Source organism: Macaca mulatta, chromosome 6, assembly GCF_049350105.2.
Source record: "Macaca mulatta isolate MMU2019108-1 chromosome 6, T2T-MMU8v2.0, whole genome shotgun sequence".
NCBI classification, from domain to species: domain Eukaryota; kingdom Metazoa; phylum Chordata; class Mammalia; order Primates; family Cercopithecidae; genus Macaca; species Macaca mulatta.
In genome coordinates this window covers 159,096,762-159,122,458 of record NC_133411.1, presented here as the reverse complement: position 1 = coordinate 159,122,458, position 25,697 = coordinate 159,096,762, and the positions used below count along the sequence as shown (strand labels likewise).

General features: G+C 53.9%; 1 protein-coding gene across 1 annotated transcript in view; it reads left to right on the top strand.

The window, feature by feature from the left end:
* PDGFRB (platelet derived growth factor receptor beta) overlaps positions 1-25,697 on the top strand; it is a 42,353-nt gene that overhangs the window by 3,500 nt on the left and 13,156 nt on the right. The window contains exons 2-10 of the mRNA XM_001107595.5: positions 15,676-15,721; positions 16,852-17,175; positions 17,713-17,979; positions 18,720-18,847; positions 18,967-19,141; positions 19,718-19,910; positions 20,563-20,678; positions 21,991-22,114; positions 22,685-22,896. Coding sequence (XP_001107595.2) covers positions 15,682-15,721; positions 16,852-17,175; positions 17,713-17,979; positions 18,720-18,847; positions 18,967-19,141; positions 19,718-19,910; positions 20,563-20,678; positions 21,991-22,114; positions 22,685-22,896 — 1,579 coding nt within the window. The 5' untranslated portion in view covers positions 15,676-15,681. The remainder of the gene's footprint in view (positions 1-15,675; positions 15,722-16,851; positions 17,176-17,712; positions 17,980-18,719; positions 18,848-18,966; positions 19,142-19,717; positions 19,911-20,562; positions 20,679-21,990; positions 22,115-22,684; positions 22,897-25,697) is intronic.

The window sequence follows — 25,697 nt, the reverse complement described above, 5'->3', positions numbered from 1 at the left end:
CCTGGACACCATGTACGTTCCAAAGATCTGTGTCCATCCTCCAGGCACGGGCCACAGTCTGACTCTGAGACCAGCCGCCTCCTAGGCTAAAGGAGGGTGCTCTGGGCATTTGCTCAGAACAGGCTGCTGCTCAGTGCAGTGGGGAGGGAGAAAGGGATGAAAAGCTCTTCTGAAATGCCCACCCATTTCTTGCATATGATTCAGAACCCAGTGGGCAGTGGGTCCTTGGAATGGGAATCTTTTTTCAGTGCCCCCTGTCTTCTGACCCACAGTGTTAGGAGGGAAGGGAAGGGGTGTTGGGCCCCTTCCCAGGGTCAGGGTTTGTGGCACCTCAGCTAGGAAGCAGTGCGAGCAGGATTATATAACAGGAACCAACCTGTTCTTAGTACTTTCTGTGTCTACTTCAATTGTGCTTTACATCGTTACCTCAGAGTTGCTGCTGTATTCCTCAGCTCTTGGAACATGCGGGGCATTCAGGATGTTCTTAATAAATACTGGATTAATTTAACCATCAAGGCTGGGCACGGTGGCTCACACTTGTAATCCTAGCACTTTGGGAGACCGAGGCGGGTGGATCACCTGAAGTCAAGAGTTTGAGACAAGCCTGGCCAATATGGTGAAACCCCATCTCTACTAAAAATACAAAAATTAGCTGGATGTGATGCATGCACCTGTAATCCCAGCTACTTGGGAAGCTGAGGCACTAGAATCGCTTGAACCCAGGAGGCGGAGATTGCAGTGAGCCTGAGCGACAGGGCAAGACTCTGTCTCAAAAAAAAAAAAAAAAAAAAAATTTAACCTTCACAGCAACCGCAGAATTAGATCTATAAACTCTTCCTACATTTTTTTTTTTTTTTTTAGATGGAGTCTTACTGTGTTGCCCAGGCTGGAGTGCAATGGTGTGATCTTGGTTCACCGCAACCTCCGCCTCCCAGGCTCAAGTGATTCTCCTGCCTCAGCCTCCCAAGCAGTTGGGATTATAGGTGCCTGCCACTATGCCTGGCTAATTATTGTATTTTTAGTAGAGATAGGGTTTCACTATGTTGGCCAGGCTGGTCTCGAACTACCTGACCTCAGGTGATCCGCCCACCTCAGCCTCCCAAAGTGCTGGGATTAGACGTGAGCCACCGCGCCCGGCTAAACTCTCCCCATTTTACAGGTGAGAAAGTGCGCAGAGTCAGTTGCCTAAAGTCCCACAGCTCAGAAGTGGCAGAGCTGGGATTTGCACCTGGGTGTTTCTGACTCCAGATCCCCTTGATGAGAGGCTGGATGGGGCCTGGGATGCCCCTGGGGATCCAGTGTAAACCCTGAGAATGTGCCTCAGCTCTGGGGGCCCTCAGCATTCCAGAGGTAGTCATCAGACTTTAGAACCCTATGGGACTGCGCACAAGGCGTTCCCTCCTGGGGCCTCAGTTTTCCCATCAGTCAAACAAGGAGGTTGACCCAGATGATGGTAAAGCTTTCTTCCAGCCCTACAACAATTTCAGGATTCCAAGCCACGCCAGCCCAGATTGGCAGCTGCACAAGCCTTGCTGTGTACTCAGGGATCATGCATATTTAACTTCACAATGAAAGGGTTTTTTTCTTACCCTTTCTCTACACATTACAGAAGGAGGTCAGGATCGATGATCACTAATGGAAAACTTTAACCTGCAATAACAAGGAGGAACTTTCTGACGATTAGTGTGGCCCCTTAACGTGCTCAGTTTCTTGGGGAGCTCAGAGGGCTCCCACAGAGCCCACAGGCCCATTTTCCTGGGATACTGAGCAGGGAGGGTCAGAGAGGTGGGCCCACTAGGGGCTGTGTGTGGATGCTGTAACCCTTAGGTCTCTTCCAGTGCTGAGTTTTCGAACCTCATATGCTCTAACTTCAAGAGGAAGCAAGACTTGGGCCCAGATGAGTGATGGGATCCAGAGGTGAGGGGAGGAATGGACGCAGGGACCTACCTCTGGTGGGAGTGGGTGTGAAATTCGCATACTTGTTGCTTCCAGTGTAGAAGCCCACCTCACATCCCTCCTGAGCCCTCAGGCACAGATTCTCAGGATAAAGACTTCCTGAATCTCCAAGCCCTGGCCCCAGAGCCCGCCCTGCGCCCGACGCCCACATCCACCAGATGCTTCCTGGGGCAGCCCACCCCCAGCCTGGTGCAGGAGACTGAAAATCAAGGGGTATTGCTTTAACCGAATGAAAATCCTCTCCTCTCCTCAGTTCACATCAGGGCTATTTGATGTTTCAGGTGCCCAGAACCTTTTATCTGCCAGAGGTACCAGCTTCTCCGCCCTGTGATGGAGAGGGCTGTCCCTTGGGAGGGTCAGGGGGTCTGAAAGTTCCGGAATGTCAGAGATGAAAAGGACTTTTGAGGGTCACCTGTTTCAACTGCTTTATTGTATGGATGGGAACTAAGGTCCAGAGAGGGGAGGGGTTGCACATAAGGTCCGTGCAGATCATTGGTGATGACGCTGAGCCTGGGACCTGGGCTTGCCTTTGCTCCACCACAGGTACTGGGTCTTTCCCATCTCTCTGAAGGCCTGGAGAGACCCAGCTCCACCTCTGTGGTTCAGGGCTCAGCCTCCAGGTCTCTCTGGACAGAGTACGGGCTGAAAAGGAGCAAAGCCATCCCAACAAGAGATGGGAATCTTCCTGGGTGGTTTGCTGGACCCCCGAGCCTTTGGCCACATGACTTCTTCATTCTAATCATAGTTTCCTCTTATAATAAAGTGGGGAGAAGCCAAGGGAGAAGCTTAGTGACCCCCAGAGGTCCATCCAGCTCTGCCCTTAGCCCCTGAGAGTTCCTGCCGTGCTTCTTATGGCTGTTTTACCACATCCTCTTTGCTGCTGCTGTTACCTTCCCTTCTGAGAAGTGGAAACCCAAGGGCAGTGACACCACCAGCTTCTCCACTTCTGAGGCTGAGCCTCACTGGGTATAGGGTGGGGTGGGGTTTCCAGTTAGCCCTAGAGGGGCAAGGCTCAGCTTTCTAAACATGTCACAGAAGCCCTGGCCCCTCCTGACCCAGAGCATTGAAGGTGCAGGTGTGACCTGGTGGACTGTGGGTGGCTCCCATCTCACCTGTATTTGTGTCCTTATCAGTTTCCAACCCGGGGCCTATCTGCTGAATGGATAGTGAAATGGTCACTAGACAAATAAATGCATGTAGAGATGCATAAATGGATTGGTGGGTGGGTGGATGGATGGATGGATGGATGGATGGATAAATGGATGGAGACAGACAGATGGCCTCCTCTTTAGTCCAGGGCACAGAGATGACTTCATGAGCACTCATCCTCCTGAGGGCCCCATGCTTAGAAGGGCCTGTGTTTGGTTTAATGCTCTGCAGTCATCATCTTGAAATTGTTAATAATTTTTAACAAAGAGCCCTGCATTTCCATTTCGTGCTTGCCCCACAAATTATGTAGCTGGTCCTGCCAGGGAGTTCAGGCTGGGTTTGGGAGGGACGGCTTCATCCCCAAAAGCAGCCTTGCTGCCTCCACTGTCCCCATCCTAATCCACAGCCTCCCACTAAATGACAGCCTGCTGGTGTCATCCTCCTGCATGGAGGCCCCCTCCCCACAGTGCCTGGAGTTACAGCATTGCCCTGCCCAGCCAGCAGCTACTACCTGCCATCACTATCAATGCCTTGAAAAGTTGGTGCGTCCAGAGCAAATCCTCACACAGCACCACAGACCTTTCCTGAAGTCTCCCTGCCTCCTTCCCTGGCCATCACTTACCTGTTTGCTGAAGAGCCCCAGTTTCTAGCCCAACAGATCTCTCGCTGCCATTTCTCCCAGATGCCTTGCCATCTCTCACAGAGCCCTGGCAGTACCTTTCCCTGGCATCATCTGCCAAAAAACTCAAGAAACCCTGGAGGCCTAGCTCAAGGCCACCTCCCTCAGGAAGCCATACTCCATCTCCCCACTGGAGTAATCATATACTCGTATTAGTTACCATTTACTGGGCACCTATGATGTGCCAAGTGCTGTGCGTCATCATCTCTGCACCCCCCCAGCAATGGAAAAGGAGGTCTCCCATGCCATTTCCCAGGAAATTGAGACTCAGACAAGTTAAACTCAGAGAGGTCACCCAGTTACGAGGTGGTGGAACTGGGACTTGGACCCAGGAGTAAGTGGCTTCCAGCTGGAACCACTGCTCCCAGCCTGGCAGGGCTCCCATGCCATTTCCCTGCCCTGGATGGCATCAGGCTCAGCCTGTTGACTTCAGAGTGCCGTATGTCTGTTCTGCCCTCACCAGCTCATCCCCATCACCTCCCTGGAAGGAAAGTCACCACTGCCTGCCCATGCCAGTTCCCTAGCCTAGTGAATTCTGTGTTATTAGGAGGCAGCCAAGGGCCCAGGACTGAAGAGCTGACCCTGCAGAGCCATTTAATCTCTCATACTGTGTATGCATTTGTTGAGCACCTACTGTAGGCCTAATCCCATATTAGGAACTTGGAGAGAGTCCAGACTGTTTGTTGTTAGGTAAGTATCCTGATTTGTGGGAAGTCATATTAAAGGACTAAGACAAAGGTTCAGGAAAGAAGTAATTGACAGACAGTGGAGTGAAGGTTATTAGATGGGTCTCGCCCTAGGTTGGCCACCAAATCCCTGGGTGTGCTAGGATGAGACACTCCTCACTGAGCCTCAGTACACTGAAGAGGACTGTTGCTACTGATAGTACCAATAATCATAGCAACTACCTCTTCCTGAGGAGGCTTTTTTGGGAGAGGCCTTCCTGCACCATCTCATTTATTACATGCATACCTTTGCTGAGAAGCCTAGTCCCGTGGAGTCTTGGCTGTGCGCGCAAGGCCGAGTGAGTGAGTGACTTCTCCCTTGAGTGAATGAATAATGATAATGTGGCCACCAACTTTGCAGAGGGCTGTGTGCCAGACCCTGTTCTAAGCATTTTGCTTGTGTTAACTCCTTCAATAGCCCTGGCAACCCAGTTATGAGCTGCGATCCACAGATGAGAAAACTGAGGCACAGAGGGGAGGTTAAGTGAATGACCGAAGACAGCGGTGGGAGGATGGATGCTGAGACAGTGAGCGGGTCAGTGAAACATGGGGGTTCTCTGCCCTCCTGCTCTGCTGCCCAGGAGGGCTCTGAGGGGAATCTCAATGTTCGGTAATTGGCACGGAGAAGTGAAGAGTTGACTCATTAGCTAGCTACCCCTCCCCTATTTGCAGGATCTGGGCCTGTGGGGGAAGGCTGTGCGCTGGTGGGTCAGTGTGAATGGCCCAAGGCCTGCCTGTCCCCTGCCCACTTGGCTCAGAGAACCCATTCTGTTTGCGGCCCCCACCCCAGCCCATGGCTGCTCCGGGCTGGCAGCAGCCCGGGGAACAGAAGGTTTGCTTGTCTGCGCCTGCCGCACCCCCCTCCTCAGTCTCAGCCTGGGACCCCTCTCAGGGGCTCCTTTGGCTGCCAGGGCCTGGCACTCTCTGTTGCCATGGCACCGGCCGGAGATGAGGCTCTGGGGGGTGGGGGTGGGGAGGGCAGCCGCAGGATGGTGGAGGCCTGGAACTCTGCAGCTACAGAGGCCCTGGCCCTCTGCAAACAGTGGAAGGGGATGCTGGGGCCCCCACAGGGGCGGGCCTGGACCCTGAGCACAGCAGGCCTGGGGCAGAGCCGGCCACACACCTGGGCTGATTGCCCGGATGCTCTGTCCCGCAGGAGCACTGCCCCTGCCAGAACCTGGCTTTCCTAAGCAAAGACCCCTCTCCTAGCCTTGTGTGCTGACCCTCGACATCTGCAGTGAAGCTGTGGAGTTCTATCCCTAGTCCTGAGTTCTATCTCTAGCTTGACTTTTAAATTATTGGTAACCCAGGGCAGGCCCCCTGCATACACTACTCCTCAGTCAGAGCAGAGGTGGACCCAGATCCCTGAGGACCTTCTCATCCCTGAGATCCTGGATTCCGTATGGACCCCATTAGAGGGAGAACGTTTCTCTGTGGACTGATGGACAGAACTGTTTCTGATCAGGAGACAGGCAGTCTGGCATGACGGGCAATAATTCAGGTTTTAGCAGTTGTGGTGACACGCACCTATAGTCCCAGCTACTCAGGAGGCTGAGGCAGGAGGATCGCTTGAGCCCAGGAGTTTGAGGCTGTAGTGAGCTGTGAGCTATGATCTGTGATCATGCCACCACGCTACTGTACTCCAGCCTGGGCAACAGAGCAAGACCCTGTCTCTAAAAAAGAAGAATATAGGCTTTGGAGCCAGGCTGGCCTGAGTTTGCATTCCAGTTCCTTTGCATCTTACTTGTTGTGTGATCTTGGGAAAGTTACCAAAAGTCTCTGAGACTCAGTATCCTCCTCTATAAAATGGGAATAATGAGTGTGCCCCCCTCACAGGGTGGTCGTGAGGATGAAGCAAAATCTCTACATCATCTCATTTAGCAGAGTGCCTGGCTCTAAATTAGTAGGGGCTTTTGTTTGTTTCCAGATTGGGGACGGGGATGAGAACAATAACTAGGAAGATGTCCTGTGTTTGGAGAGTGGGTGGTTGGTGGATAGAAGCAGGACCAATAAGCAGAGAATACAGTGAGATAAACTGTACTCAGTGTAATTAACAATTCTCAATAGTCTGGCCTCTGAAGATTCCAAGCTGGCTAAGAATGAAATGGGCCACAGGTGACGTGGTGAGATCCCTGTCATGGGAGGTGTGCAACTGCAGAGAAGGTGGGGGAGATGTGAATGGGGTAATGTACTAAGATTGTAGGACTCTGTGAAAAATGGTGTGACTGTTTCCCACTCAAACTGTCAGCTTCAGCTTTAGCCAGCTCAAAAGAGAGTATGAAAGAATGAAAGGAGAAGTCAGGACAAAGAAGGCGAAAGGATGAGGCTGACGACTTTATTTTTTATTTTATTTCTTGAGACAGAGTTTCACTCTTGTTGCCCAGGCTGGAGTGCAGTGGCGCAATCTCGGGTTCAAACAATTCTCCTGCCTCAGCCTCCCGAGTAGCTGGGATTACAGGTGCACGCCACCATGCCCAGCTAATTAACTTTTTTTTTTTTTTTTTTTTTTAATTTGAGCTTGTTCTGTGCCAGGTACCGGGCTGTCCTTTTTGCGGGGCTCCTCATCTTTGCCTCCTGCCACAGACGGGCTGTCACATGGGCATTGGGGCTGTGTGTTCTAGAGCCTGTCTGCCCAGGATTAAACACTGGAGCCACCACTGGCAAGCTGTTGGGCAAACAATGTAACCACTCTGTGCCTCAGTTTCCACATCTGTAAAATGAGGAAGCAGCACCGATATCATGGGATTGTTCTGAGGACTCGGTGAGATCACTCACATAAGGAGCTTAGCACAGATAGTGGGTGATAAGTACAGTGGGCCCTTGAACAACGAGGGGGCTAGGGACAACCGCCAACCGCAAAGTCGAAAATTCATGTATAGCTTTTGACTCCCCAGAAACTTCACTGCTAATAGCCAGCCTACTGTGGGCCTTACTGATAACATAAAGTCAATTAACACATATTTTGTCTGTTATGTATATTATATGCTGTGTTCTTATAGTAAAGTAAGCTAGAGAAAAGAAAATCACAAGGAAGAGAAAATACATTCAGTATTCATTGAGTGGAAGTAGATCACTGAAAAAGTGTTCACCCTCGTCTGCACGTTACGTAGGCTGAGGAGGAGGAGGAGGAAGCGGAAGGGTTGGCCTTGCTCGCAGGGGTGGCAGAGGCAGAAGAGGTGGAGGAGGTGAAAGGGTGGGAAGGGTGTGAATGTTTCACATGTGTGAAAGTGGACCTGCACAGTTCAAACCTGTGTAGTTCATGGGTCAACTGTACGAAGTCAGAGGTAGCTATTATTATTATTGTTATTTTTAAGGCTGCTAGAGGCCCAGATGGGGCCGGGGTGGGTGGGAGGACTCTGGGCCAGGAATCCATAGGGCCCTGGGGGTCGCCCTCAAGGTGCCGCAGGAGGCAGGAAGTGCTTGCTCTACAGCCGGTGGGCAGGGGTGTGCAGCAGGCCTCCCTCCCTCACTGACCTCCTTCTTAGGCTGCTTCCCAGCCTTCCTGGGGACGAAGGGCCCCTCCCTTGGGCCCCAGCAGCCGTGAGGCACACACTGAGTGCTTTCCCATGCATCGTTCCAAGTAGCCAGCCAGCATGGCTGCCCCTACCCCCAAGCACACCCACTCTGACGGGTGAGGGGGTGTTTGCTGCAGGGGATCGGGGCTCGGGCTGGGGGATCAGCCCGTTCTTTATCAGCCTGGCTCCGTTCCAGACAGATGTTTCATCTTATTTTGGACTTCCAGAAAATAGGTCATTTCTTTCCATTGTGTTCCCTGGGGAGGCCTCATGGGGAGAGGAGCACGAGTGAGTGACGAGTGTGAGGGCCTGGCTTGGGCCCTGGGGAGCTGTGGGGGCAGCCGCCTTCCTCCCTCAGTTGTGAGGGAGCTGTCAGGGCCAGGGCCGGAACGTTCTCAAAGGCTGGGTGGAGAAGCCAGTCTTTGCCTGAGGGGGATGGAGAGCAGAGGAGGGCTGGGAAGGTCACATAGGTGTTTCAGAAAGGTCCCTCTGGCTGGTGTGTGAGAACAGGTGGAGGGGACAGATTGGAGGTAAGGAGCTTAGCAGTGGGACAGCCAGAGGCAGCTGAGCCTGTGCTGGAGGGGTGGGTGCAGGGGGCTCAGCAGGCTTCCAGGGAACCAGCACTGTTCTGCCATCCAGTTGGGACTTCCAGAACAGCGGGAGCCCACACCAGGCCCCATCTTAGTCGATTTCTGCTGCTTTGTTCAGGGGACTTTGTATGTACCTGGAAACATAAAGAGGCCCCTGGGCCTGGAAGCAGCATGGCACAGAGAGTGGCTCCAAGACCGTGTGGCCTGTGCCAGGCTGTTCTCTCTCTGTAGCCCTCAGAGTGATCCCGAGGCTGGTGGTGAGGTTCATGGTGCAGGGGTGGAGCACTGAGCCTTCTCCAACTGGAAGTGGAGCGAGCATAGGATTGAATAGGGGCGGTGGGAACCTCTGCCACTTCCCCAGTTTCTCCCCTCCACCTGTAACTGTCTCCTCACCCTGTGATCCTGCTGTCTTACCTGGCTCCCAGGATGGGGCTCCCTGATGACATGACCTGATCACACCCACATCTCAGCCTGCTTGGGGACAGCCACATGGGCCAGACTCACCGTCAGGCCCAGGCTATGCTGCTATCCCTTTCTTACACTCTAGCTGCTGGCGGGAGGACTCCATCCCTGGCTCCAGATGCCTCTTGCCCCCACAGACTCCCAGGCCTGGAACTGGCAGCCTTCTCTGAGCTGAGTCATGACATGGGTCCCTCCCCAGCACCCCCACCCCGAGCCCAGCATTCCAACTCAGCACAGCTGCCTTCCCAGAGTGGAGCCCTGAGGGCCACAGCACGTCAGCCCTGAAAGTGCTCCCAAGACAATCTTGCCCACCGTTTTGCACAGATAAGGAAACTGAGGCTCAGAGAGGGTCAGGACTGTACAGTAGTCGCACTTAGCTGCAGTTTCACTTTCTGAAGTTTCAGTTACCCCAGATCAACTGTGGTCCAAAAACATTAAATGGAAAATTCCAGAAATAAACAACTTAAAAGCTTTAAATTTTGTGCTGTTCCGAGTAGTGTGATGAAATCCTGCACTGTGCTGTCTGTCCCGCCCAGGAGTGAATCATCCCTTTGTCCATATACACTACCCTCCTGTTAGTCATCAACAAAGTCCACTCCTGACATCCAGCCATCAACACCATCATGGCTCAGTGGTCCAGGATCACTTGGAGCAGATGACCTGATCCTTCTGATAATGTCTGGAGGTCAGTAGTAGCCTAACGCTCGTTCACAATGTCTACGCCATCACCTCACTTCATCTCATCATGTAGGCACCGTGTCATTCCACATCTTCACAAGAAGAAGAGTGATAGAGTACAGTAAGATATTTTAAGAAAGAGACCACAGTCACATGACTTTTATTAGAGTATATGGTCATCATCGTTCTATTTTATTATTAGTTATTGTTGTTCATCCCTTATTGTGCCTTATTTATAAATAAAATTTTATAATAGGTATGTATTTGTAGGGGGAAGAACATAGTATGTATAGGGTTTGATTTTATCCAAAGTTTCAGGCATCTACTGGGGCCTAGGAATGTATTCCCTGCAGACAGGGGGGACCACTATCCTATAAGTGGGTGTCACAACTGGGACTAGAGCCAGGTCTTCTTACTTCCCACTCCAACCCCCCTCCAAAGTCTGTCCCAGGCCTGTAAAGTGCCCCGGTACAGAGGACAGAAGACTGGACTGGGTCAGGAGCCTGGAGTCTTCGGCTCACTTCTCCCAACAACTTAGCAAATTACCTCCACTGAGTCTCAGTCGCCAATCCCTGCCTGGCTGGGCCCGTGCAGAGAAAGTGACTTTAAACAAAGGTCAATGTGTGGCAGGACAGAGGTGTGCTGTGGAAAGGGCAGGGGCAGCTGTAGCCTGAACCTTGGGGCCTTGAGCCATCAGCCTCACATCTTAGCAGGGGCTGGAGGCGGGGAGCTGTGCAGGCAGGTGAGCTTCAGCCCCACGGACCACCCAAGCCCATCTTGTCTAGGCCAAAACAATGGGCCCTCTTGCTTTCCTTCCCTAAGCCTCAGTTTCCCCACAAGCACAATCGAGCACAGGAAGGCAGTTAGATCAGATAGATGATCCCTGAGGGCTCTGGCGTGCTGACATTCCAAGACTCTGACCCCATAACCCCATGGCCAGGCCTCCTCCTCCCTCAGGCATTTGGTTTATTCAGAGCATCCCAGGCCTGAGACTGCCTGCCCCCAGCACCCCCGTCTCCCTGCAGCATGGCCCTCTCTCCCTCATCTCACTGCTATTTCTACCCGGCCTGTTCCCGGCCTCCAGACTGAGCATCCCACTGTCCCCTCAGTGCCCACAGATCCTCCCTATCCTAAACCTGCTCAGTCGCAGCTCTCACTCCTGCTCTTTGACCTTATTCTCATCTCAGAAAACGGCATCCTCCCCTCAGCACGTGCACGTGCACACACACACACACACACACACACACACTCCTGCCTCCCAGTATTCCAAGCCAGATACAGAGGTGCATACCTCCCTCTCCAGCCCCTCAATATTAAATCACCCAGTCCTGTCGATTCTCAGCTAAGTAACTCTCAAATCCATCTGTTTCTATCAGTCCCCACTGCCTTCTCTCCAGAGCCAACCAAACAGGCACGTTGGTCACAGAAGCGGTGGAGCTGGTGGCAGAGAGCACCGAGTCACACCATTTCACTTTAATCTCTGTTCTACCCCTTCTGACTCTGCATTCCTAGCCCAGTTATTAAATGCTCTCTGCCTCAGTTTCCCCACCTGTAAAATGGAAATGATCACTGTATCTACCTCATAGAGTTGACTGAGGATCAAGTGAACCAATACATGCCAAGTGCTCAGAATGGTTCCTGGTGCAGTAACACGGGCTTTCTGGCTTGTCTGTTCATGCATATGGCTGCGTGTTCAGGTGAATTTGGGGTTCTATGTGCACACGTTCCATGCATGTTGTATGTGCTGCATACACATGTGAACTGTTGTACACGGGAGCATCTCCACGGGTGGTGGGCACAGTGGGAGCTGCACACATGTGTTTTGTGTGGGTGTACACATGTTTAGTGCCTGCATGAGGGCTTGGCACACACATGGTCTGTTGCCTACGTGTGTGTTGTGTTTCAGAGGAGCGTGTGAGGAAGCGCGTAGGCAGGCATCTGTGCATCTGTACTGTGTGTATGTGCTCACCATGTGCAGGCTCCCCCCATCAACCCCGCAGCAATGCAAGGCCCCCTCCCTGGCCTGCCTGTGTCGTGGGAGCCTCAGGACCCTGAGGGAGGGAAGCTGTTGCTGGCGGATGTGGCCAAGATGGGCTGGATTTATTTAGATTAAGGCGGTGGGAAAGGAGTGGAGAATTGTATGTGCTGGGAGGAGGGAAGTCTGGGGCTCTGAGAATGACTCCCCAAGCAAGCTTACTCTCCTGGACTTGGGGCACCCACTCCTCTCCCCTGGACTTGGGGTCCTTACTCAGCTCCTTTGGACTTGGGGCCCCCACTCTGCTCCCTTTTGACTTGGGGTTCCCAGTCTGATCCCCTGGACTTGGGGTCCTTATTCCACTCCCCTAGACTTGGGGCCCCCCACTCCTCTCCCCTGTACTTGGGGTTCCACTCTGTGCCCCTGGATTGGGGTCCTCACTCTGCTCCCCTGGGCTTAGGATCCTCACTCTGCTCCCCTAAGGGGGGTCCTTCTGAGTCGTGTGAGGAGCTGGCAGGACCTCCACTTTGGGCCTCTGAGCCTACAACCTAGCCAGAATAGGAGGAATCAGGAGGGGTTCCTGGCACACAGCACTCTCTTCATGGGCAAAAGGGGGACCCTTAGGGGTCCCCTCCCTCTCTCTGCTCTAGAGGCCTCCCTGGGCAGGAGAGTACAGCAGATGGGGGGAGTGCCTGCTCTCTGACTGTGACATCCAGGTTGTCCTAGGTGGCCCTTCCCTGCAGTACAGTCCTCCTAAAGAAAGGAAGTTGTCACAGGCAAACCCACTACCACCAAGTCAGCTGCCTGGGCCTCCCTGGGATGGGCTGGAACCAGAGCAGCCTCTGGGAAGCACAAAGAGGCCTAATGCATTGGGTGGACAATGGGGGGTGTCAGGGAGTCATCCAAGATGGCCTGGGAGGTCATGTCTGGGTGCCCTAAGCCCTACTCTGCCCTCCCTGGCCCTCTAGCCTCTTTTCCCTACCACTCTTTCCCGGCCACCTCCTGGGGTTCCACATCACCAGCGGAAAGTCCCCTGAAACACTGCTGTCTAACTCTTTTTATTTTTATTTATTTATTTTTTTGAGACAGAGTCTCACTCTGTCACCAGGCTGGAGTGCAGTGGCATGATCTCAGCTCACTGCAACCTCCACCTCCCAGGTTCAAGTGATTCTCCTGCCTCGGCCTCCCGAGTAGCTGGGACTACAGGCACGCGCCACCATGCCCAGCTAATTTTTGTATTTTTAGTAGAGACGGGGTTTCACCAAGTTGGCTAGGATGGTCTCGATCTTTCGACCTTGCGATCCGCCCGCCTCAGCCTCCCAAAGTGCTGGGATTACAGGCGTGAGCCACCGCGCCCAGCCTGTTGTCTAACTCTTAATTGAGAGGGAAACAACTTGTCAAAGCCCACACAGCAAGTCTGTGGCTGAATAGTCACGGAAATTCCATCCGTGGAGCGAGAGGGCTGGTGGATTCTCACGTGACTCTAGCCTCAGGAACGTAACCCCCTCCTGCTTACTAGCCCCCACCGCCTCAAAACACCCCAGTACGATTCATGGTGACTAGAATCTTCTCTTTGGCCAGTCAAAAAGGCAGAGCTTCACCATGGGGACCGCTCTTTGAAATGACACCTGCCAACCTCTCTGTATGGATGGGGAAGCAGAGTCCAGAGAGGCTGGAGACTCGCTCAGTCTCATAGTGGGTCCCAGGGCGCTTAGGAGGGGAGCTGATTGCTCTATTCACAGTGAAGCCAGTCCGAGATCCCTGGTGTGCCTACACCCTCCCTACAGCATCCACACTGCCTGCCTGTCCCCTCCCCACAGCTTGAATCTGCCTTTTTGCTGTGCGACTGGGGCATGCTTCTGTCCTTCTCTGGGCCTCTGCTGCCCATTCAAAAAGCATCCCCCCTAGCTCAGAGTCTCTAAGCTACCCCCAGCCCCAGGCCCAGCAGGAGGGATTCTGAAGGGGAGAGGATAGAGTACCACATGGGAGCAGGGTCGGGGGCTGCATGCCATGAAGGCCCAGCCCACATGGCCAGCCCAGACTTCCAGAGCCAGGCCAGCCCCGCTGCAGTGACCTCCCTTCTCCTGGCCAGCCGGCCAAATTCCTCCTTTAGAATAATAAACAGTGTGGCCAGCCAGGGAGACTGGGAGAGGAGGGGCAGGGAGGCTGAAGTGACCCCCTCCCCCAGCCTCGGCTGCTAATGATTTTCTTTGGCTGAGATCTCTAGCAGGAAGGGGGCAGCCAGAGGGGCACCGATGGAGGGGCAGATGGGCCTCTGTGGGGGCTGCTGGCTCCGCCTTGGCGCTGCTCCCTCCTGACCAAGGAGGCCTAGCATCCAGCTGGAGGGGCTGGGGCAGAGGGATGGTGGGGAGCAGAGGCTGGAGGGGGCGTCAGAAGGGCTGGGCTTCGAGTCAGGAGCAGATCAGAGAGGGGAGAGGAAGAAATGAGGAGACCTTCAGGCAGGCAGTCCGAAAGGGAGCGGGGAGGAGAAGAGCTGATTTGCTCAGACTGTTTCATGGGGTGTTGGGCAGAGCTAAGGTTGGGGCTCCATAGGCTGGGGGAGCCTTGCCTCTGTCCCACCCCTGACATGTGAATGCCGCCCTGGTAGGTACGGCACTCACCATCATCCACTTCCAGAGCTGGGGACTTAGGCCACAGGGAGAGTGATGGTACAAGAGGTGGCGTGCTGGGGCCTGAACCCGGTCCGCAGCCCTAAACTGAAAACTAAAAGGGATGAGATGGGGAGGCGGGGGCAAGCTGGGCATGGCCTTCAGAGGCAGGATAGGCCGGGCAGCCCCACGGCCAGAGGAGGCTCCTTGTTGCCTCGTCACGTCATCACCTCCCAAAGCTCATGCTCTGCGACCCCCCATCCTCTGGCCTCCTTCCTGCCAATGCTACAGGCAGACTTTGGCATACCTGGCTCCTGGTGGTCTCTTGGGACCCGAGGTGTGTCTTCCAAGATAGAGGAGAGCAAGGGCTGCCCCCATTCAGTCTGTCTCTGTCTTTGTCTCTTAGTGCCTCTGTCTTAGTGTTTCTCTTAGTGCTTCTGTCTCTTAGTGCCTCTGGTGCTGTCTCTCTGGACACCTCTTCTCTGTCTCTGTGTCTTTGTCTCTTTCTGCTTCTGTCATTTCAGGTCTTTCTCTGTCTCCCTCTCAGACAGGCTCTGCTGTGGAATCTTGGGCAAATTTCTCACCTTCTCAGAGCCTCAGTTTCTCCATCTGCACCCTGAGAGTAGAGGTGGGGAGCCTGGCTTCACTGGTCTCCAAGGACCTATGAGGCCCGGCTGCTCGAGGGTACCTCTCCTGGGCCCAGCCCCTAGCCACTCTCCCCTGGGCCTCCCTATATGCTCTGAGCTGAGTAAAGGGGTCCAGGCCCACCTCCCACATTCCACAGCCCCGGCTCCCCCGCTTCCCTTCCCACAGCCCACAGCCTCCTCCGTTTCCTGTTGTGCTTGTGGAGCTGCGGGAGTTCTCTGGGTTCTGGCCTCCCCCCTCCTCCTCCCAGGCCTTTCATCACACTTTCCCAAATATTTGTCCTGGCAGATAAGAGCCTGGTATTGGAACTGTCACCCGGAGGACAGGCTGTCAGAGCTGGCAGGCCGCTGGACACCATCCAGCCCAACTTCCCCTCCCTCACTGTACAGAGGGGGAAACTAAGGCTCAGAGAGAGGCTGGGGATGCAGCCGGGGCCACATGAGAGTCACAACCAGAGCCAAAGCAAGGGCCAGGCCCCCTAAGGCTGAATCTGGGGTGGAGAGGAGAGGGTCTGTGGTCTTGAGTGCCCTTTCAGGCTTGGAACGTGGTGGCTTTTGACTTCAGCCCCTCGGACATGAAGGCTGGGTGGCCCAAGCTGGGGCTCATTCTGCAGGAGCCAGGTGGTGAGATAGCTCCTGGCGCTGCCTCCATCTGCCCTGGGCCAGGTGTTAAACTCCTCTTTAACTCTGCAGGACACCATGCGGCTTCCGGGTGCGATGCCAGCTCTGGCCCTCAAAGGTAGGTAGATGGGAGATAAGGTAGGGGAGCTGGGGGGGGCTGCGGAGTGGAACCCTGGAGCTGGCAGGGGTGACGTGTGCTGGTGGCAGGGCGTGAAGCACCAGGCACACTGCCCTGCTCTTCGGCTTTAGTTTCCGGGATTTCCAGTGGGCTCTGTGGAGGCCTCCAGCTGCCAGCCCTTCAGTTCAGAAAGCGTCAGTGGCCCCTGCTTGTCCAGAACCATCAACTCACATCCTTTGATTGGTCCTCCAGACCCCATCCTACCTTCTGGCACACACCCCTGGCCTCCTGGCCTCGGTCTGGTAGATCCGCGGCACCCGGCTTGGACCCCTCATTAGCTGGGAGCTTCCAAGTCCCTGCTGGGCTTCTCAGCACACCCCACCCCTCAGTCCTGTCCATTAACATGTCTTCGGCTCTGCAGGGGCTGAGTGGCTGACCCAGAAATTAATGACCAGCCAGCAGCCTGCCCGGCAGCTGGCTGTCAGATGGACTGGCTGCCTGACTGCCCACCTCCCCTCCTGATCTTTATCACCAGGGGGCATGGAGGGTGTGGCCTGCAAAATCCTTGTTCAGGGGATGTCATGGTGGGAAACCAATCACTTGACACACGCATACCCCCAAACCCAGGCCCCTCCAGCCCAGAGGGGCCTCAGCATCTTTCCTGCCCCCACTCTGAGCTACCTGAGCCCCTCCCTCCCATCCCTCTCCCACCCAGAGGCACCTCTGGGCCTTGGGCAGAACCTGGGCAGTCGGGGGAGGGGGCGGGGAGCTGTAGGGAGGAGGCTCAGAAAGTGACCTGGGAAGCAATGCAGGAACTAGAGGCCAGGGAATTGCTTCCCGAGGATTTCCTGGCCCCTTCTGGTGCCTACTGCCTACACACAGCACTGCTGAAGGATTTAGAGGCTGGGGTCTAAAGGGACTGACATAGGCAGTCTGGAGGAATCCCTGGGGCCCTGAAGCTGGGTGAGTGATCCTCAGAGCCGTGGCTGGAGAGCCCCAGTCTGTCAGATAAAGGAGCTGTGCTCCTCAAGGACTTGAGGGCTGTGCATATGTGGCCTCCTCACAGGCTCAGCCCTGCGAGAGGTGCTGAGGCCCCTGTGCCCTGATGTCTGATACCTCCTCTCCCAAAGGCCAGCTGCTGTTGCTGCCCCTGCTGTTACTGCTGGAACCGCAGGTCTCTCAGGGCCTGGTCATCACACCCCCGGGGCCAGAGCTTATCCTCAATGTCTCCAGCACCTTTGTTCTGACCTGCTCGGGTTCAGCTCCCGTGGTGTGGGAGCGGATGTCCCAGGAGCTCCCACAGGAAATGGCCAAGGCCCAGGACAATACCTTCTCCAGTGTGCTGACACTGACCAACCTCACTGGGCTAGACACGGGAGAATACTTTTGCACCTACAATGACTCCCGTGGACTGGAGCCTGATGAGCGGAAACGGCTCTACATCTTTGTGCCAGGTAAGGGTCCCCAGGCTGTGTGCCCACTCCTTACCCCTTTTTCAACTGGAGGCACCAGGGGAAGTCCAGAGAGTGCTTTAGTTTGTTGTGAAATGCCGCCATCCTAGAAAAGCAGACAATCATGGAACCAGCCTGGCTCAGTCCGGCAGTGTATTCGCCCCCACTCCTTGGTCTGGATGATCTGCCTGCTCCCTGCCAGTCACCCCATTCCTGCCTCCCAAGAACTCTATATTCTCAGCTGCTTCCAATCTGCTCCCTCTTGACCCCACATCCCGTCTTCCCCATTCTCCAAGCTCCAGATATCAGCTGCATTTCAACTTGTGACTTGCCTTCTTTCTTACCCTGGCGCTGTCAATATCAAACATTAGAGCTGGAAGGGACCAGCTCTGACATTTGATTTATGCTCCTCTGGGAGTATCCCTATTCTGTAACGGGGCGACAGAGGGCCAGAGACAGCAAATGACTTGCCACACAGCAATTCAAGGGATGGCCAGAGACCCGGTTTCCCTGACTCATTCATGGCTCCACTCCTGGCAGATCCCACCGTGGGCTTCCTCCCTAATGACGCCGAGGAACTATTCATCTTTCTTACGGAAATAACTGAGATCACCATTCCATGCCGAGTAACAGACCCACAACTGGTGGTGACACTGCACGAGAAGAAAGGGGACATTGCACTGCCTGTCCCCTACGATCACCAGCGTGGCTTTTCTGGTATCTTTGAGGACAGAAGCTACATCTGCAAAACCACCATTGGGGACAGGGAGGTGGATTCCGACGCCTACTATGTCTACAGACTCCAGGGTGAGCCCCCTTTCTGGCCTGATGCTCAGCCCAGGCAAGTATAACCCTCCACAGAGCAATAGCCCTTTACAGTTTACAAAGTGTGAGACTCCACTTCCCAGTGGATTCTCACCACAGCCTTGGAAGGGAGATAGTGTTTTCCCCATGTTACAGATGAGGAAACTCACGCGCAGAGAGAGGATGGAGTTTGTCCTCTGTCGCAGAATTCGATAGCGGCAGAGCTGGCCTGTGTAACATGGTTGGTGAGGGCACGAGCTTCTGAGCCAGCTGGGTCGAAATCCCAGCTTTGCTATTTCCCGTCTGAGTAAGTTTACACAAAGCACGTAATCTCTCTGAGCCTGCTTCCCCTCTTGTAACGTGGGTATAATAATGACTGCCTACCTCATAGGATCATTGTGAAGATTAAATACAATAAAAGATGGAGAGTACCTGGCACATGGTATGTGCTCAATACATTTCTCCTGTACGTAGATCTCCAGAGTGTACTTTGATTTCCAGTCTGTTATCCCTTCTAGAATGTCAGCTCCATAAGAACAGAGATTTTGTCCATTTTGTTCACTACTGTTGCCCCAGTGTCCAGAATAGTACTTGGCATGTAGTAGGTATTCAGTAAATATTTGTTGAATGAATGAATCTTCTACATCAGTCATCCTTTCCCTCTCTAGCCCCTACCCTATCCCCAAGCTGAAGTGGTGGCTGGTGGTGATTTCCCCAGCCCTAAGCCAATCTCTTTCCACCAGTGTCATCCATCAACGTCTCCGTGAATGCAGTGCAGACGGTGGTCCGCCAGGGTGAGAACATTACCCTCATGTGCATTGTGATCGGGAATGAGGTGGTCAACTTCGAGTGGATGTACCCCCGCAAAGAAGTAATGTGGGGCCAGGCAGGGGTTGGAGGGGGGGCCAGGCAGGGGTGAATATCTGAACTGCAAACTGATTTCCCCCGGCCCCTCCTGATTTGGGGGGCCTGCCCAACCTGTCGCTGCAGAGTGGGCGGCTGGTGGAGCCGGTGACCGACTTCCTCTTGGATATGCCTTACCACATCCGCTCCATCCTGCACATCCCCAGTGCCGAGTTAGAAGACTCAGGGACCTACACCTGCAATGTGACAGAGAGTGTGAATGACCATCAGGATGAAAAGGCCATCAACATCACTGTGGTTGGTGCGTGCCTTGGGCTCAGCCCAACCCCCAGTCTGAGCTGGACCCACCGCCTGTCACAGCCCCGGGATATAGTCAGCCACACTCCAGTGCAGCCCTAGCTAGCCTCTGTGCCAACCAAAACCCCAATACCAAGACAAACCCAAACCAAAATGCAGTGTCAACCCCAAATCCAACCCTATCTCAACCTAGACTTTCTGACTAGCCAGAGCCCCAGCCCCAACCTGACTTCCAAGCCCAACTGCCATCCCAGGTCCAGGAAGCCCCATCCCCAAATTCAACCTTACCACTAGTTCAACTTTATCACTAGTCCCAGAATCAGCCACATTACTGACCCAGAACAGAGAACTGTTAGTACAACTCTGGTCCCTACCTGGGAGCCAGCCCCGACATCCACATCAGCCCCAAATTCGGCCCCTTCTCCAGGCCCCGTCCCCAGCCCAATTTCAACCTCAGCTCGGGGAACTTCATGGCCAGCAGGGTCCGTAGGCCTGAAGCCCCGCCTCACAGGCTGGCCTCCTTTGGGATTCAGTTGGTGCCCTGCCCCAAGGGCCCGCCCCTGATGGTCACCCCTTGCAGAGAGTGGCTACGTGCGGCTCCTGGGAGAGGTGGGAGCACTACAATTTGCTGAGCTGCACCGGAGCCGGACACTGCAGGTAGTGTTCGAGGCCTACCCACCGCCCACCGTCCTGTGGTTCAAAGACAACCGCACCTTGGGCGACTCCAGCGCAGGCGAGATCGCCCTGTCCACGCGCAACGTGTCAGAGACCAGGTGAGCAGCTCGCTCTCCCACCCCATTCTTGAAGTTATTTTTCTTTGCAGCCACCAGGCAGCCCTTGGCTTTCAGCCACAAACCTAGGCCCAACTTTCTGAGAGCATGTTAGGTGCCAGGTGCTGGGGATGCTGCAGCGACCAGAACTGCCAGTTCATCCCTCCTAGAGCTCCTAGTCTAGTGGAGGAAACAGACGCCGGTCAGATGATCACCCAGATGTTTAGTTGTGCTTATGATGGGTGGGGCCAGCAGTAGCAGCTAAGAAGTAAACGGGCAGATGACTGGGGAAGAGGGTGCCAGGCAGACCATTCATGGCCTGTGGTATCCCTGAGGCTAGAGATTGCCTGGCCGATAGACTGTGACAGGTTAGGATGGAGCAGTGTCCACCTGTCTGAAGGGGAGAGAAATAGGACTTTCCCTTCAATGCTCCCCACCCCCACCCACAGTCCATCTCAACCCTCCCTCTTGGCTTAGGGGAACTGCCTATGGGTGAGGATTTATGAGACCGGGTTTGAGTCCCGGCTCTGCTACCAATGCCTAGATGACCTTGGCAAGCTCTTCCGCTCCCTGGTCCTTGTTCCTGTTTATACCAGGAGGGTGGGGAGAACTGTAAGAGGCCTTCTGACTGACAGCTGCCTTTCCTGCTCCCCAGGTATGTGTCAGAGCTGACACTCGTTCGGGTGAAGGTGGCAGAGGCTGGCCACTACACCATGCGGGCCTTCCATGAGGACGCTGAGGTCCAGCTCTCCTTCCAGCTACAGATCAATGGTGATGAGCACACCCCTCCCCATGTCCCTTCTGCTTCCCCTGCCTGCTCCCATTCCCTCTCCCTTCCTGCACTGTCCACCCACTCTTAGGAGGGTGGGAGAGGGACCCTGGAACTCAGGAGATGAATTCTAAGCCACTGACCCACTGCCGTGTGAACCTCGCCTCTGGGCCTCAGTTTCCCCAGCTGTATAAGGAGGCCACTGGGCTAGATGGGTGTTTCCAAAACTTCAGGCGCTTAAGTACCAAGGCCATGATGTTTCCTTCTTACATTCCACTTATACTGTACTATTAACTCAGTAGGTATTTACTGAGCAACTACCATATGCCTGTCTGTTCAAGGTTCTTGAACTTCCCTCCCTGCCTTTGTGCAGCTTGCATCCGAGTAGGGGAAGACAAACACGAACAGTAGGGAGGCAAACTGCAGCAAATTACATAGGTTAGAAGGTAACTAACACTGTGGGAGAGGAAAAACAGGGGCCGGGTAGGGAAGATTGAGAGTGGGGCACAAAGTAATGGTGAGAGTTGCACATTTGATACAGTGATCAGAGCTGAGGAAGTGACATTTGCATGAAGACTTGAAGAAGGTGAGGACATTAGCTCAATGGATATTTGAGGAAAGGGTGCCTCAGGCAGTGCAAAGGCCAGAGAAGTCGCTGAAAGGCCTGTGTGGTGGGAACAGGACTGGTGAGGAGAGAGGTGGGAGATGAAGTCGGAATGGGGATAGGGCAGTGGGGGCTGGGAGAAGGGCAAATCGAATAGGTCTTTGCGGGCCTGTTCCAGACTTTGGCTTTTACTATGACTGAAATGAAGAGCCATGGCAGGGTTTTGAGCAGAGGAATGATATGATAATGACTTAATGTTTTGTCAATTAACTTTCTAAAAATAAATTTATTTTGAAAGACAAAATGTAACCTTTCTATTGTAGGTGGAAAATTGGCATCATATATCATAAATATAAAGCAACCCCTAAAATAAACTCAGAGAAGATCAAACAATGCTATTAAATGCTGGCTTCATGAGCTTGGTGGCCCAGGGCTCTGAGCTTGAGGCCTAGGCTCCCTTTGTTAAAAGGGAAGATTAGCAAGTCTCAGAGAGGTGTTAAAGACAGACTAGCACCCTGCTGAGGCGTTCCCTTTGAAGTACCCAGAAGCGAACCCATTGATTTTCACACTGATTCCTGGTATTTAATGTTCACCTGCAGTCTACATCCCTCCTCCCACAAGAGGGACTCTGAGTCAGGTCCTCCCCGAGGACCTGTCCTGTTAACTGTCCTGACTCTCCCGCCTCCTGACCCAGTGCCCTCTCCATGCAGTCCCTGTCCGCGTGCTGGAGCTAAGTGAGAGCCACCCAGACAGCGGGGAACAGACAGTCCGCTGTCGTGGCCGGGGCATGCCCCAGCCGAACATCATCTGGTCTGCCTGCAGAGACCTCAAAAGGTGAGCAGACCCGGGCCTCAGTCGCCCAGGGTCCCCCAGCTGGCTAGAAAAAACTCGTGAAGGTTATCTAGTCCCGCCCGTTCTTCATGGCATATTGTTACAGGCATAGCGTTGCATCGTAGGAGGACAGGTCACCGCCTCCTTGGTCCTACTCTGTATGACCTAAGTGATCGCTTTTCCTTACCTTTACCCCTGGGCAGTTTGGCCTAGCAAAGTGTGGGGTCTGAGCCCCAGAGACCTCACCGGCCCTGTAGATCAGTTCTGCACTCCTGGCCAGGCTGATTCTAATGTAGTGGACAGAGGCAGGATTCAGTGCAGGTTCTGCCTCTACCCCATACACTGTGTGACCCCGAGGGTCAAGTAAGAATGGATTTTGCAATCAGCACTGTCAGTTCCGGGCTGGGAGCACCCCCTGCTGACCAGTAGAGGGAGCACAGGAGGAGCCCGCTCGGAACCAGGCAGTGGGACAGAGGAACTGGACACGTCTGCCTCCTTCCACCAGTTTCTCCTTAGTTTCCCTGTCTGCAAGGGGAAGGGGCTGGCAGGCAACCCTACCGGCTCTCCTGGCAGGTGTCCACGCGAGCTGCCGCCCATGCTGCTGGGGAACAGTTCTGAAGAGGAGAGCCAGCTGGAGACGAACGTGACATACTGGGAGGAGGAGCAGGAGTTTGAGGTGGTGAGCACACTGCGTCTGCAGCACGTGGATCGGCCACTGTCGGTGCGCTGCACGCTGCGCAACGCTGTGGGCCAGGACATGCAGGAGGTCATCGTGGTGCCACACTGTGAGTCCCCAGCCTCTGTGGCCCCTGATGATTCCAACCCCTACCTTAACTCTGCCTAATTGGTGCTGTGCCCATGTACCCACAGCAGCCAAAGGAGTTAGCATGCCCAGGGCAAACAGGAGCGTCGTGAAACCCTGCCGTGTACATGCATAGGAACATGTTCCAGCATACACAATATGGGTACACATGCATACAACCACAAGTCTATAAACCATGGATATGAATAGCACTATGCCCTTCAGTGTGGTGTACATATACTTTATGTATGTCGTAAGCCATGTAATGTGCATGCCTGTTCCTTGAACACAGGTGCAAATCCTCTGTGTGTAGATATGTAAATCGTGTACTGAAGAATGCCCAATCCCCAGTCACTCCTGTAAAGCTAGAGTGTATGTGTATAAGCATACACGTGTGCACTATGCCTGTCCATGTGTGTAAACCCACCACATGTTCGTAAGCCATGTACATGAGCGTGCCTAATCCCCAGACATCTGTTTAAACCCACAGTGTATGTCTGTATGCATGTACCTGTGGGTACACAATTCCTATACATGTGTACAAGCAATGCGTGTACAATTCCTTTGCATGCATGCAAACTGGCATAGTGCATGTCTGTAAGCATATAATTGGAGCACACCTTTCTAGGAAAGTGTACAAGCATAATTCCCGTACACATATGCCTGCTGTACAATGTACCTCTGTTAGCAGGTACACATACATGTGTTATTTCTGCACATATGAACAATGCCTACTAGTGTCTTGATGCTTTTGTGTATTTACCTGCCCCTCCTTATGCATACATGCACCTGTATGCGTGTGCTTCATTTATTCATATTTCTTCTTCATTCAGTAAATATGAGGACCCAACTTCTCATTGAAGTATAAAGGTCAAAGGGTTCAACCCTGCCCGGACCTCCCAGTACCCATAGTCCAGAGAGAGAAGGCAGACAAGGAACTTGGCAATTTCCCCCAGGATCACCACATTAGGGGCAAAGCCTAGAGGGAGAAGGGGTCCCATGCCCAGCTATGGGATCCAGGAAAGTATTCTAGAAAAGGGACCTTTAGGTCAAAACCTAAAAAATGACTAGGAGTTAGCCTGGTGTGGAATGGTGTCCCAGTCAGAGGGAATGGCCTGTGTAAAAGCCCAGAGGCAAAATGAGTTCCTAGAAATGAAAGGAATTCAACTCAATCTGGCTGGAGGATCGAGTGTGTGGATACTTAGGGGCTGGAAGGGCGGCAGATAAAGGGGAAGGAAGTGCTGTGGGATGGAGCTACAGGGGTCGGCAGATCTAGAGCAGGCAGGGCTCCAAAGGCCATGCGAGGCATTTTGGTTTCTGTGTATGCAGGTCCTTGGGCGTGTTCCTGCACGTGCCTGTCTAGGGCTGCCTCCTGTCCCCTGCCCTGTGGTGGATGGGTGGGCTTCTCTCATCCCCTCATTTCACCTATGCTTCCACACATGCATACACATTCTCTGAGCAAGTATGTATCTGGGCAGACAGTGTGGACAGCCTGAGTGGAAGACCAACTCTGAGCCAAGGCAGATGTGACACTTTTGTGTGACTAAAGCCTGAGCGGGAAGCTGAGCACCAGCCCACAGGGCCTGGGACGGCTGCAAGAGGGCTCCTTCATGCCTCCAGCGATGGTTGCCTAGAAGATGCAGGCTTCCTTCCCAGGACCGAGATGTGTGATGAGTGGGAGGAGGGAGGAGAAGAGGGATGTTGGTCTGGGGCCCTGAGGAGGAAGGCATGGAGAGAATGGATAAGGGTGAGAGATGAAGTTGGAGCGGGAAGAGGTAGAGTCATGAAGCCTCTGCCTTATGTGCCATTTTAGGATTTTGGCCTTTTTCCTTTACTGATAACATGGTGAAGCATCCAAATTTTGTTTGTTTGTTTGTTTGTTTTTGAGACAGAGTCTCACTCTGTTGCCCAGGCTGGAGTGCAGTGGTGCGATCTCGGCTCACTGCAAGCTCCACCCCCAGGTTCAAACAATTCTCCTGCTTCAGCCTCCTGAATAGCTGGGATTACAGGAGTCCACCACCATGCCCAGCTATTTTTTGCATTTTTAGTAGAGACGGTGTTTCACCATATTGGCCAGGCTGGTCCTGACTTCGTGATCCGCCCTCCTAGGACTCCCAATGTGCTGGGATTACAGGCATGAGCCACTGCGCCCAGCCTGCATCCAAATATTTTAAGCATAAGAATGGCATTCACTTAGTAATTCAACAAATAGTACCAGGTACCTACCATGTGCCAGGTGTGGTTTTAGGGACTGAGGTTATAGCAATGGATGGGGAGGAGGAGGTGGGACAGGACTCCCTGGGGAGCAAAGAAGCACAGATTGGGGACAGAAGAGGAGGGAATAAGTTCCATGGGACATCATGGGTGGCCAGCGGGGCAGGGTAGGGGAGAGGCGGATCTGGCGGGGGTGGATGGGGAGAGTGGGAAGCACAGCAAAGAGGCCGAGGCCTTGAGGGTGGAGGAGACTCGAGGCTTGTAAGGGCCAGTGTGAGCCCCACTTTGTAACTACCGTCACCACCCCAACCCCAACTGGGCCCTTTGGGTGGAGTGGAGAGGAGGCAGCCTCCATGCTGAGGTCTGGATTCATCAGGCTGGGGGTCTCAGCCATTGCTCCGTCAGTGGCCACTCACTCCGTCCACCGGCCACTCGGTCAGGCATAGAGTCTGACCAAGCTGTAGCAGCCCCAGCAAGGGTGTGGACTCAGAGGAGAGGTAAGCCGAAACCCAGCCCTCGGGGGCTCCAGGGCTAATGGGAGGTCCAGGCAATGGACTGGAACCCAGAACA